We start from the raw sequence: 13,400 nt of genomic DNA, 5'->3' as shown, positions 1-13,400 counted from the left end.
TTAAGACTGTGAGGTCTTAACTCAGAATATCAAAATCCCCAAATCAAATCAAGCAAACCCACCTGTGACTGGGCCATGCCAGCATCTGCCTGTCATCCTGGTACCCCAGAAATGGAGGCAGAAGATCAGGAATTCCAGAGTAGCTCCAGCTCAAGAGTGACTCTGAGGTCAGCCTGGGCTACAGGAGGAGACCCTGTGTCAAAGGCAAACCAGGCTGGGTGTTGTGGCATCCTCCTGAATCCAAGCACTGGGAAGGAGAAAGCAGGAGGATCAGGAGTTCAGAGTCATCTTAGGCTACACACAAGTTCCCAGCTAGCCTGGGCTACATGAGACCCTGACTCAATAAAACCAAGAACACAAAAGCAAAACCCAAAACAATCAGTATCCAAAGCCAGACTCAGAAGTGTATCCCGTTCATTCCACCACTTTGGAGTCTGAGGCAGAAGAGCAGAGTGTGGGAGGAGGGAACAAGAACTTTCCAGAATAATTAGTGTTTGGTGAAACTGCAGGCCTTCAGGTGGGCAGGAATTCTGGAGGCTCTCACTCCCCAGCACAGTGCCCCACAGGGCTCTGTGCTACCCTGCAACCAGGGCACTCCCCACTTCAGGGAGGAGAGTGAGGGCTGACTACGAAGGGCTGAAGTGTGGAAGGACCCTTTTCCCTATGCTGGGTAGACCACAGTGGGCGGGGCCTAACTATTTCTTGCCTGGAGGGAAAGATTTCAGAACTGTGTCCCTGATGTTCCAACAATGTCTGGCAAGTCTTCTAGAATTTGAAAGTTGAGTTGAGCTCTGCTGTTTTGTTTGATGTAGGTTTTTGAGCCAGGCTTTGCCTCTGTAGACCAAGCTAGCTTCGGCCTCCACTGTTTCCCTAGTGAAGCAGACATTGAGCAAGAAAGACTAGCAAAGACTAAAGAACCAGGCTGTCGGTGAAGACACACTATGCAGACTGAAGGCCCCATGCTTTCCCGCTCTCAACTAGAGAACTCCCAATTCTTCAGCCTGGCAAGTGTGCAGGATGAGGGAAAAGGTGACCAAGGCTGCATGAGGTAGTGTGCTTGGACTCTCTCCCTTCTTTCACAGCGGACAGAGGCCAAGCCTCAGGCCTTTGTTGCAGCCTTTGGAGATCCCTAGCTCCTGAACTGCCCTGACTCTCCCAACCAAGCAAGATATCAGAGGCATTAATTAGCACAATAGAGACTCTGCATTCTATGACCCTGGACTACAATGAGTTCCAGAAGGTCAAATACTTGAGTGTGGCAGCTGGGGAGCCCAGGGGACCTTGCTGTCTCCGCTCTGGGACACAAAGACACAAAATGAGCTCACTGGTGTTGGCCACCCAGGTCTGCCCCATGCCAGCCTGATAGCAAGGTTTCTCTTTTTGTTTTGGTTTGGTTTTTTTGGATTTGGTTTTTTGGAGACAGGGTTTCTCCGTATAGCCCTGACTGTCCTGGAACTCACTCTGTAAACCAAGCTGGCCTCGAACTCAGAAATCTGCCTGCCTCTGCCACCCATAGTGCTGGGATTACAGGCGTGCACCACCACCGCCTGGTTTGATAGCAAGGTTTCTTGTTCCTCCTTCTTCCTGGCCAACATGGCATCGACGGCTGCCAGGACTTCTTCATGGTCAGGGGATGGCAGAAGTGACATTTAGTCCCTGACACAGCTCACCTCAGGCCCACCCAGGCCACCCTTCCAGCTGCTGTAGACACACAGGTACAGGCTGACATTGTGTAACAATTGTCTTTATTGTCCCCAGAACAAAGGAAGGTCCAGGAAGGCAGTAAGTGCTCTTTTATGGAAGCCAGACACAGCAGGAGGCACCTATAATCTCAGATTTGTGGACCCTGAGGTTCAGAAAATGGTGGACTGAAAATCTAGACTAGGCAAGACCCTGTCTCAAAAAAACTGCAGGGGAAACGTGCCCAGAGGCCGAATGGATTGAGGAGGCCTCATGCTAAGGTACTGCTGCAGGACTGACAAGCCAAGTTAGTTCTGAGAAGTGGGGTTCCAGCTGGAGCCCAGAAAACAGTACTGGCAGAAGGTGTGGAATCCAGTGAGCTTAGGTAGTCAGGGTTCAGTTGCCACCAACAGCATCAACATTTTCCCTGCCAACAGGCACAGCAAGGTGGAGATGTAGCCTGGGCTCACTGCACTGCTCCGGCCGGCAGGGGGCGCCAGGCCGCAGTCGGTGTAGGGCTCCAGGCAGGCTGCGAAGGCCATGACGTGCGCGATGTAGTTCTGCTCCTGCACTCCGTGCACCAGGTGCGCCTGCGGGCCACGCGCGAATATCGCCACGTCCTCCCCGCTGTGGGTCTCTGACGACAGGGGCACAGCCGCCTGCTGCTGGTACGTGGGGTTGCCTGCCAAGAACGGGTGTTGAGAGCAGGTCCTCCACCTCCTTGGCCACCCTCAGCCCCATGTTGACAACCCACACTGAATGAACTTACTGCTCTCTTCCTCGGTGACATCAGCCCGGATGCCATTATGTTTGTAGCCAGGACCGTTGCCATATAGGATCGAGGTAAAGGATTTGCCATCCCCAGCCTTGAAGGGAGCCAGCCCTGCAGGAAGAGGGGGTGACCTGTTTGTCAAACCGAACTGCTTCGGAAGCACCCTGTTACACCAGATCCCTACAAGGCAACAAAACATGTGCCACTGCCTGCCCCACGCCTACCAAAGATGGAGCTCCCTCTCTGTGTGTAACCACCGAAAGAGAAGACGTGAGAGTGGTCAGCGGTGACAATCACCATCGTGTCCTTCTCACTGGTGAGCTTGGCTGCCTTCTCGACCGCCGAGTCGAACATGACAGCCTCAGTCAGGGCACGGTAGGCTACGGTTTCATGGTGGCCATGGTCGATGCGGCCCCCTGCAGGAAACCAGAGATGAGAGATGCTTGAGCCTGTGCTGGGCCGCTGTCTCCTCCTCCTGTCTGCCAGGCACGGGCACTCACCTTCCACAAAGAGATAGAAGCCTTTGCGGTTCCTGTTGAGCATGCGCACAGCCGCCTCCGTCATCTCGGCCAGGGAAGGGTCCTGAGCAGGGTCTCGGTAGATGTCATATTTCATGTCATTAGGTTCAAAGAGGCCTGAGGGGTAAGAAAATCCATGGTGACTACAAGACTGCATACTAAGGCTGGCCAGTGGGGGCTCACACCTTTGATCCCAGTATTTGGGAGGCAGAGAGGCAGGAGGATTTCTGAGTTCAAGGCCAGCCTGGTCTACAGAGAGTTCCAGGACAGCCAGGGCTACACAGAGAAACCCTGTCTTGAAAAGCCAAAAAAAATTAAAAATTTAAAGATTGCATATTAGGGGCACCACCACCACCACCACCACCACCACCCACAATTTCCCAATGGAAGGGTTCCAGGGCAAGAAATCCAAGTAATATATTACCCATGAGGTGTGTCACAGATGGGTTCAAGGACGCCTGAAGGAGCTCTGTGCGGTTCCACACATACCGGGCCCCCTGCAGGGACACAGCCAGTCTACTAAGGACATAGACTAAGTACATGCCTTGGAATGCACAACCCTCACTAATTCCTGCTCTGCCCTTTGCCCTAGCACCCCCCAACCCCCCCGACCCCCCGACCCTGACCCCCGTACCTGGTGCTTTGCCAGCCACTCTTGAACTAAGTTTCGTCCATCCAGCCTGGTTCCGGCCTGTTCGGGGTCTGTTGGATATTCCTGGTCTGGTGTCCCCTTGGGAAACATGAACTTGCGGCCACCACCGAGGACCACCTATGATCAGAGGTGAGCTTGAGACCTGATTGAGCCTCAATTCCCTCCTGACAGCATCTGGTCTCAGCAGGTCTGAGGGAAGGGACTCTGGACTGCGCCTTCTCTGCCCACTCCCAACCCACCACTCAGATACTCAGAGCTCAGACTGTAGGCTGCATAGACTTCAGTGAGCGACACCTCCATACGGCCTCCCTCCCTCCCTCCCTCCCTCTTGGGGCTCACATCAATGTCCGTGTTGGAGATGAGCTGTAGAGAGATGTCCTTGCAGCCGTCCTGCAGCGCCGAGGCAGGCATCTGTGCATCCGAGTACCAATTACGGTTCACAGTGTGCGCGTACGTGCCGGCTGGAGAGGCGTGCTGCACCGACGTGGTGGTCACCACTCCCACAGACTTTCCTGCAGAAAGTCACGTGAGCAACCCACGACCCCCCAGGTCTGTGCAGGGCCTTCGCCCCACCCCCCACCCCACCCCCGTCCCAACCTACCTGCTTTCTTAGCACGGTGCATTACGGAGACGACCTCATTACCCCACGTCGTGTTGCACTGGTTAAAGCGTGCGGCTGCACTCAAGCCAATGACCTTCATATTGGTTTTGACCCCGCAGAGAAAGGCAGTGCCTGTGCCTGCGCTGTCGGGGACTTGCTTGTCTGTGTTGTACGTCTGCGGAGAGACACTCTCAGCTCAACTCTACTGGTAGACATTGGTCCTTGTCTCTCTCCCTGAGATTCTGGATTCTTCCCAACCACCCTCCTAGCTCACCTTGGACAGAGCCACGTGTGGGAAGCGGTCCATGGCTAGCTGTGTCTCAGGTCCCAGATGGCCTTGCTGTTGTCCCTTTAGGATCCGGGTAGCTGTGACTGTGGATACCCCCATCCCTGAAGGAGCAGAACACGATCAGGACTGATCCACTCTAGGCCCACGGGAGCCTCCCTCCACGGGTGCCTGGTGTAGGAGAGTCCCAGGAGAGCCAGGCCTTTCTTGCGCACTCACCGTCCCCCATGAGGATAATGAGGTTCTTGGCCGATGTCTGAATGGGCTTCAGCTTCTTGGCAGCATCCAGGGCCTCGGCGGCCTTTTGGTTCCAGAAGGCCGGGTTCTCCTCCTCCACTGGCAAAGAAAAGAGCAGAGGCGGGGTCAAACTGAAGGCCTACAAGTGAAAAAACAAATTGAGCAGACACCTGAAGGAGCCTCGTTACCTGGAATGACACTACGGGACACCTCTAGGCTGAGGCCCAGCAGCAGCAAGCAGACTCCCCACATTGCCATGGCGCAGGGTGGTGATCAGAGAAGCTGCAATACCACAACACTGAGGCCCTGACTAGCTCCTCTTATATAGGGGAAAACTTAGTTCCCGCCTAGAAGGCTCAGTGTCCCTCCCTAATCCTTAGGCACTACCCAGGCCCCACCCTATCCTGTGAACTGAAGCTTGTCTGGCTGTCAGAAGTTGGCAGGGTATGGGAGTCCAGGCTAAGGTCCTGAACCTGTGGCTGGGAGGGGGGGTGTCCCAGGCATCTCCCCCACATTAGGTGGGAGGCTGGAGACAGCTGCAGTCTGAGGGAAGAGCCACAATCTCATGCTGCTGTGGTCACCGACCCTTCCGAGGGTATCCTTTTCTTTTTGTTCCAGAGAGTCTTGCCCCCCCCCCCCAGTTTGCCTCTACCCTAGGGCAGGGGTGGTATCCAGGAGTACTGGCCAGGTGGAATGCTGAACTGGAAAATGGGACTGGTGGGTCCTCATTTACATCACAGCTACTTTTGCGTGTGCTTGAATGCAATTGGCCTGCAGGCTGTGTACAGTCCTGAGCCAAACCTGGCAAGGCCTGGGTCTTCCTCCCTCAGGGGCAGGTAGGCTTTACCCTTATTCGAGGTTGACTCGTATTCTCTTTCGCAGGCAGAGGGACCCCAGCGTGAGTGCCCTGCACAGACCCTGAGCAGTTCTGTGGGTGTTGACAAGGATACGAAACTGTAAGCTTCCTGTAATCTAGGGGTAGGCCAGGCTCACAGTGGCCATGAGGTGTGGGGTCAAACCATTTGCCCACTGATGAGTGGATCAGAGAAATGTGATTCAGATAAGTGTGGTGGTCCAAGGTTGTGAGCCAGGTCTACTGAGTCACGGCAGGAAAATTTAAGGCTAGCCTGTGCTACAAAGAAAGTATATTGATTCAACAGAAACCAAACAGCTGGGCACACCTTTAATCATAGCACTCCAGGGGCAGAGGCAGGCAGATCTCTGTGAATTCAAGACCAATTTGATCTATACAGTGAGTTCCAGGACAGTCAAAACTACACAGAAACAGCCCTTAAACCTCACCCCTCAAAACAAACAAAAACAATAACAATAAAACCAAAACAACAACGAAAACCTAATCTATCAAGCCAGACTTGGCGGCACATCCCTGCACATCCCTTTAATTCCGTCACTTAGGAGGCAGGGGCGGGTGGATCTCCTGAGTTCAAGGCCAGCCTGGTCTCCAGAGTGATTCCCAGGGCAGGTAGGGCAACAGAAAGACTTTATCTCAAATAAATAAATAAATAAGAGGGCTTGGGATGTGGCACACATGGATTACAGGTCTGATCCCCATAAGCCAGATGCGTGCGTGTGTGGAGTCATGTTTGTAATCCCAACACTTGAGATACAGATGCATACCTGGCCTGGCATGACTATACACGCCTTTAATCTCAGCACTCACGAGACAAGAGGCAGAGAGATCTCTGAGTTTGAGGCCAGAGTGACCTACAGATCAAATTCTAGATCAGCCAAGGAAATCCCTGCCTCAAAAAGACCAAGAGAAGAAAGGGGGAGTGGGAGGCAGGAGAATTAGTAGTTCAAAGTCACTTTTTTTTTCTTTTTCTTTTTTTCTTTCTTTCTTTCTTTCTTTTTTTTTTTTTTTTTAGAGAATCTTAATACCTTGTCTCAAAAAACGACACAGAAAATGAGAAAGGCCTGCCTGACTGGCAGCCGGCTTCTGAATGCCAGCAGTGGGGAGGGGAGGCAGAGGGCTGAGCTTGGAGGACAGCCTGGGCCATGAGAGAGCTCGCTTCAAATACCCAAACCGGAGCCAGGCAGGCCGGTGCACACCTTTAACCCCAGCCCTCTAAACCCAACTCATTCCCACACTGGGGAGGTAGAGGCAGAAACAAGTCTGGTCTCCATAGTGAGATCCTACAGACAGACAGACAGACAGGCAAGACAGACAGACAGACAGACAGGCCAACACGATCCTCTCCTCACTTAAGCTCTGCTCACCAAGACTCTCTCTCCCACAGCTCCCTCCTTCTCTACTGTCTCAGCACACCTGGGCCACAACGCTGCTTCCCAAATCCAGGGCAGCGTCCCTTGCTGCCCTGAGCACCTGCCTGTCCCACTAAGCCGTGCTATGCTTGCTGTGGCCTGGAGAAGCTGCTTCTTCGTGTTTATTATGGTCTGTGGCTATGGTGGAAGGGACACTTGAGGTCATAAGCTTGAGACTGGCTTAGGAAACAGTGAGTTCCAGGCTATCCTGGGCTATGGATCTCAAGACACTGTTTCAGTAGTAGTGGTGGTGGTAATGGTGGTGGTGGTAATGGTGGTGATACTGGTGGTAGTGATGCTGGTGGTGGTGGTGGTGGTGGTGGTGGTAGTAGATAGTACTGTTCTGGAAGACTGCTCACCTGGGATATGGATTATGGCGCTGAGACATAAGGGAGAATCAAATTGACACTGGGTTATCCTAGACCCTTGAAAATCCACATAACTGTTGTTGTTGTTTTGAGACAAGGTCTCACTATGTAGGCTTGGCTGGCCTGAAACTGGCTATGGAGACCAGGCTGGTCTTGAACTCACAGATATTTCAGCCGCCCCTTCCTCCCCAGGGATCCAGACAACAGTTAATCTGACATTCCTGTTGGCAGCTGGGAATCTATCTCTCTGGCTGTGTGTAGTCTCAGTTTAGCTGGCATCTGACCTCCCTCAGGCTATGAACGTGAGCAAGTTCAATCCAAACCTAAGGCCCCGGTGACAGGCGTGGGCCCTGAGCCTGAGCTATAATTTTTTCTATTGAGGTAGGGTCTCAATAGGTGGTTCAGGTTGTTTTTGACCTTGCTATGTAGCCCAGGCTGGCCTTGGGATCCTCCTACCTCAGTCTCAAAACTAGCTGCATTTATGGCGCCACCGTGTGGAGTCATTCCCTTTTATTTTTTTAACTTTATTTTATTTTACTTTTTTCTTTTCTTTTCTTTCCTTTTCTTAAGGTAGGGTCTCACTGTGAAGTCAGGCAAGTTTCATATTTAAAACAATTCTCCTGCCTCAGATTCTGAAGTGGTGGAATGAACGGGATACACTTCCAGTCTGGTTTTGAATAGTGATTGTTTTGGGTTTTGCTTTTGAGTTCTTGGTTTTTGTTTTATTTTGCTTTGTTTTGTTTTGTTTTGTTTTGTTTTGTTTTGTTTTGTTTGAGACAGGGTTTCTCTGTGTAGCCCTGGCTGTCCTGGATCTCAACTCTGTAAACCAGGCTGGCCTTGAATCAGAAATCTGCCTGCCTCTGCCCCCTGAGTGCTGGGATTAAAGGTGTGCGCCACCACTGCCTGGCCTATTCTTGGTTTTATTGAGTCAGGGTCTCATGTAGCCCAGGCTAGCTGGGAACTTGTGTGTAGCCTAAGATGACTCTGAACTCCTGATCCTCCTGCTTTCTTCTTCCCAGTGCTTGGATTCAGGAGGATGTCACAACACCCAGCCTGGTTTGCCTTTGACACAGGGTCTCCTCCTGTAGCCCAGGCTGACCTCAGAGTCACTCTTGAGCTGGAGCTACTCTGGAATTCCTGATCTTCTGCCTCCATTTCTGGAGTACTGGGACGACAGGCAGATGCTGGCATGGCCCAGTCACAGGTGGGTTTGCTTGATTTGATTTGGGGATTTTGATATTCTGAGTTAAGACCTCACAGTCTTAACTCACAGCAGCCCAGGCTGCTCTTGAACTCGATAGGTAGCCAAGGACAGCCCTGAATAGCGGATCCTCCTGCCTCTGGATCCTCCTGCCTCCGGCTCCTGAGGGCTCAGATCCTAAGCCTATGCCACCATGCCTGGTTTTATTCAGGGCTGGGGATCAAACTGAGGATTTCACACATACCAGACAAACTCGGACAACTGCATGAACTCCCGAGCCCCCTGGAGAAACTGAACAAATCACAGTTGTCACCACTTTACATGTGGGCCAGCAAGGCTTCAATGACCCAGGGTTTTTTTTAAAGATTGATTTATTTATTATATGTAAGTACACTGTAGCTGTCTTTAGACACACCAGAAGAGCGTGTTGGATCTCATTACAGATGGTTGTGACCTAACATTTGGTTGCTGGGATTTGAACTCAGGACTTTCGGAAGAGCAGTCGGTGCTCTTAACTGCTAAGCCATCTCGCCAGCCTGTGAACCCGTTTCTGTTGCATCTAAAATCAGGTCCACAGCCTCAGTGCCCGCTGGACTGAGGTCATGTGGCCACTCCCTCTGTGACCCACAGCCACATGTTATTTTTGAAGGGCCTGCATTTTGAATGTGCTGTTGCCATTATCTTTGCTGTTGTGATAGGTGCACAGTGTCAAGTGCCTCCCATGCTGTTCTTATGGTGACCCCGACTTCCTCAGCTGGGGTTTGCCCCAGTGTCCTGAAATCTGTCTGTGTGTCTGCAAAAGACTGGGGATCAGGTACACATCAAAAAGTCACCTATATCTAAAGGCTATAGACAACCCAGCCACGCAGGGCCACCTGGATCCCTGTGTCCACCTCATGTCTGAGGCACCTGACAGGGGTAATAGCTGCAGTTCTTCCACTGACAGCCTTGATCCACTGTGGGGTCGGAGGTTCAGGCCCCAGACCTAGCTGTGGCAGTACACACTTGTGACCTCTGCTGTCAGTCGGGGGAGGCAGGGAAATGGGAGTTTCAAGGACAACCTTGGCGAAATGGGAGTTTCAAGGACAACCTTGTCGACCTGGAGAGTTCCAGAGCAGGCTGGGATAAACAAAGAAAACGCCAGGCGCTGAGGCTCAGATGGAAGCCAGCTTGTCTGCTGAGCCTGAAGCCTAGGGTTCACTCTTCAGTGCATCACAAGCTGGCCATAGTGGTGTGAGCCTGTCCGCTCCAGGCTCAGGAGGCAGGAGGACCAGAGGTTCCAGGCAACACAACCTGGGCTACTGGAGGCCCTGGCTCGAAAGAGCAAAACCGGAAACAAAACAAACTCTCACCAAAACAAACACAAAACTCACCAAAGAGCTGTTTTAATCTTTCACAGAGGCTGTGTGTATGTCTCTGTCTGTCTGTCTGTCTGTCTGTGTATGTGTGTTGTGTGTGTGTCTATATAGACTCTATTTCTTCTACTTTTGAATAAAAGTATTTTATTTACCTGGGGCTGGAGCACACCAGACTGATAGAATTAACTCTCTGGGAACTGGAGAGATGGCTCAGCAGTTAAGAGCTCTGACTGCTCTTCCAAAGATCCTGAGTTCAAGTCCCAGCCCCCACATGGTGGCTCACAACCATCTGTAATGGGATCAGATGCCCTCTTCTGGTATCTGAAGACAGCTTCAGAACTCATATACATGAAATAAATAAGTAAATAAATCTTTAAAAAAAAATTAACTCTGTGGCAGGCTGTCAGGGTCTGCCTGTTCTCTGTGAAGGAATAGGGTTGGCTGGCTCCTAACTGATTCTGCCCTACCTCCACCCCCACCCTGATCTCTCCAGAACAGCTCACAAAGAGCTTGGTGACAACTCTTACCACTCAGGAATGCATGGCAGGGTCTGGGGATACAGATGTGGACACCAGAAGGCCCTGGATGCACAGGAGTACTGAGAGATTAGAGGGGGCGGTGCTTCCTCCAAGAAGGTACCTCAGGGGACTCTTCACCTTTCTCTGAAGGGAGCCTCCCAGGACCAGTCAGTGAGATCATCCTGCCTCCTGCCGATGAAAGGTTGTTTCGTTTTGTGTGTGTCCTTTCCCAGGTGTCACCTTCAGTAGACTTCATGTGACATGTCCCAACCCACAGCTCTACCAGGAGTTTGGTAGGCTGGTGTGGGGCTATGAAGCACCTGGGCCCTGGGGCAGGCCATGCCTACAAGTCATCTCGACCCCCACCCAGCCTGTGACCCTCTTGTCACCTGTGGTAGGGCCTCTCTCCTCAGGTTGTGTCTGTGCATGCGTTTAAGGAGCCAGGGGAGAAGGCTCAGCCATTCCTGCGGCCCTCCTCCCTTCCTGACTGAAGGGCCACAGAGGAAGTCAGTCACACCTGACTGGTGCCGCTCCACAGAGCAGTTAGGCACAATGTGTTCTGCCTGTGGGTGGACCAAAAGGAGTGCTCACCACAGAGCGGGGGGGCCTGGCCACAGGCTCAGTTAGGGGTTATATGAAGATTCTTTGTGTCATAGCAAGAGTGACAACCATAAAAGATGAAGGAGCGCCCCTACCCCCACCCCAAACGTCGATACCTTAATTACTACTGTGGATTCTGAATGCGTGAGCCAACAGCACTGCTGTAAAGGCTGTGGCCCTCAACCAGCTGCCGAATGAGGCTCAGGGCATGAACAGCAGCGTGGCCATATTCTTTTTCACTGGCTGGACCACACAAACACTTGCCGTTGTATGCTAGTGTGACTGTTGTCCTTAAGAACTCCCCAGCTGTGGGGAATCTAAGAGGTGGCTGGTACTGGGAGGGGACCTAGGAGGAACTGGGCTCAGACAGAGCACTGGAGGAGGAGATAATAATTTCCCTGGAGTAATCCCAGAGTTTAGTCAAGCCTTAGGAGCCATAATATCTACCACGTAAGCAAGGAGGTCAGAGGGAGCGGCCTCGGCCTCTATAGAGACGGTGTTACTCAGGGATTCCACGAACCCTTAAACCCAAGGTCAGGGTCCCAGAGAAATCTCCCCCACTCTCATGGAAGAGCCTCTGTCCAGGTGCAGAGCCTGGTGGCACACAGGGTGTCCTTGGAGCCCCAGCTTAGCCTGTGGGGACAGATGTGAAGCTGAGGCCCCAGGATTCTACAGCTGGAGCCTTGGCTAACCAATATAAGCAGCAGGATCTGGGGGTGCCGCCAGGGCTGAGACAGGGACCAGACATACAGATGGGGTCAACCTGCTCTCCACCCCAGATCTCTGGGTCAAAGTCTACCCATCCCTCAGCAAGACGTCACCTCCACGTACAACACAGAGACCCCGGGGCAGCTGCAGGTCAGCTCTTATACGAGGGATGCCCATTTCTGATGGACAGGCAATGAGAGGAAGGTCTCTCTAGGTCACCCTCTCAGGCTTGTTCAAGGTTCTCCAGATACCCATGTCCTCTCTCCGTCCTTCCTTTCCTGACCTCGGCCCCACAGGGCAGTGGAAGTGGCTGCCGGGCCAGATCTTCCGAGAGCATCTCTCTGAGGACGAGGTGGTGTTGCTAGCTCGGAGGTATCTGCAGCAGGTGTCTCCGCACATCCTCCACACCCGCAGGTGAGGCTGCGGATCTCCAATACCTGTGCTCCCAGCTCCTAGGCTCGGGCCCCTCCACCAGCATCCTAGAGCTGTCTACCTAGAGCTGGTGACCTGTGAATTTCCTGTCTCCGCTAAAGCCACGCCCCCTGGTCACATGCTCACTGCTGCCTTGCTGGAGGGGGGGGAGGTGGTGAAGCTGGGGTCCTCCCGAGTTGCCTTTGCCTCCTGCGATGGTAAGGTGGAGAGTCTGGATGTTTTCCAGGGCAGGTGTGACCACAGCTCTCTACCTCTGGCCACCTTGGGGAGAGCTCAGTGGTCTCTGCCTGTCTTGAAAAGGCTTGAGACATGGAGGACAACGATGAATCCTAGGAACTGGGGCCAGTCGTCCTCTCTCACGTGTCAGCTTCTCTGGGCGTAGGACGGGTGCTGAACCGGACTTCCGGCCTTCTCCTGGACTCCACCTAGGTGGCTCCGCATTTGGATCTCTGAAGCTTCCAAGTCCAGGCTCAGCTTGGATCTTCGTCTTCAAGGCAGCCTCTGGCTGCTCTCTGCTGGCCTCTTTGCTCGCCCACCTGGCTCTGCCTCTCCAGTCAGCTAAGTGGTTGGGCCTTAGACAAGGGCTGGGCTGTGTGTGGCCAAACTGTGTGGCCCTCTGGAGACCCGCAGCTTTTGATCAGAAGGCAGAGCCTGGAGGTTGTATGTGACTCACTCTGCTTTGTCTATTTTCAGTCAACCATCCGCTCCTCAGATGGCCTCCCTCTGACTTCCTAATCTCCACTACCCACCTCTCCACCTGTCCCCTGTACCCCAGATGTCCATCTTACTAAAAAGTACTGGAGGCATTACTTATATAAACAATTAATTTTATTGTTGTTATGTCTCTTCAAGGACTGGGGACAAGGATCGGTAATATTCTTTCTTCAGTTTCTATATGCAGCCTGAGATAGACCAGGGGTGGGGGTCGAAGGCTGCTCTGGGCTGCTTGCTTGAGACCCCACAGCCTCCCGGACTTTTGAGATTTCCGTTCACAGAAAGTGCATGGGAACAAGCCAAGACCTGAAAATATGAGTTACTCGGGTCCCTGTGAAAGGTGATAGTTTGACGGGGAATCTGGGGCAGCCCTGGGCTTTGGCCTTCTGGATACCAGTTGGAACCTCCCACTCCAGAGACAGCCAGTTGAGAGGCAGAAGCCCAGAGTTATAAAGCAAATTATAAATCCTAG

The 13,400-nt window shown here is 52.6% G+C and overlaps 1 protein-coding gene across 1 annotated transcript; it reads right to left on the bottom strand.

Moving 5' to 3' along the window:
- Window positions 1-1,726: 1,726 nt before the first annotated feature.
- LOC127692819 (alkaline phosphatase, germ cell type) lies at window positions 1,727-11,959 on the bottom strand. Its single transcript, XM_052193416.1, has 11 exons — window positions 11,906-11,959; window positions 4,729-4,885; window positions 4,498-4,613; window positions 4,224-4,398; window positions 3,962-4,134; window positions 3,605-3,739; window positions 3,395-3,467; window positions 2,953-3,087; window positions 2,677-2,868; window positions 2,450-2,563; window positions 1,727-2,362 (listed from the first exon to the last, which is right to left on the bottom strand). Exons 1-11 carry the CDS (start codon window positions 11,957-11,959, stop codon window positions 2,070-2,072), a joined length of 1,617 nt encoding a protein of 538 aa, XP_052049376.1. The 3' UTR covers window positions 1,727-2,069.
- Window positions 11,960-13,400: the final 1,441 nt, after the last annotated feature.

The sequence above is a fragment of the Apodemus sylvaticus genome, chromosome 9, assembly GCF_947179515.1.
Source record: "Apodemus sylvaticus chromosome 9, mApoSyl1.1, whole genome shotgun sequence".
Classification (NCBI taxonomy): Eukaryota; Metazoa; Chordata; class Mammalia; order Rodentia; family Muridae; genus Apodemus; species Apodemus sylvaticus.
This window is presented reverse-complemented; position numbering and strand designations above follow the sequence as displayed.

Coding starts and splice junctions, on each gene's coding strand:
- LOC127692819 (XM_052193416.1), bottom strand. CDS start 11,959: ATGGGCATCCCTCGTATAAGAGCTGACCTGCAGCTGCCCCGGGGTCTC. Junction 4,614..4,728: donor CATTATCCTCATGGGGGACG/GTGAGTGCGCAA, acceptor CTGCTCCTTCAG/GGATGGGGGTATCCACAGTC. Junction 3,468..3,604: donor AGTGGCTGGCAAAGCACCAG/GTACGGGGGTCA, acceptor GTGTCCCTGCAG/GGGGCCCGGTATGTGTGGAA.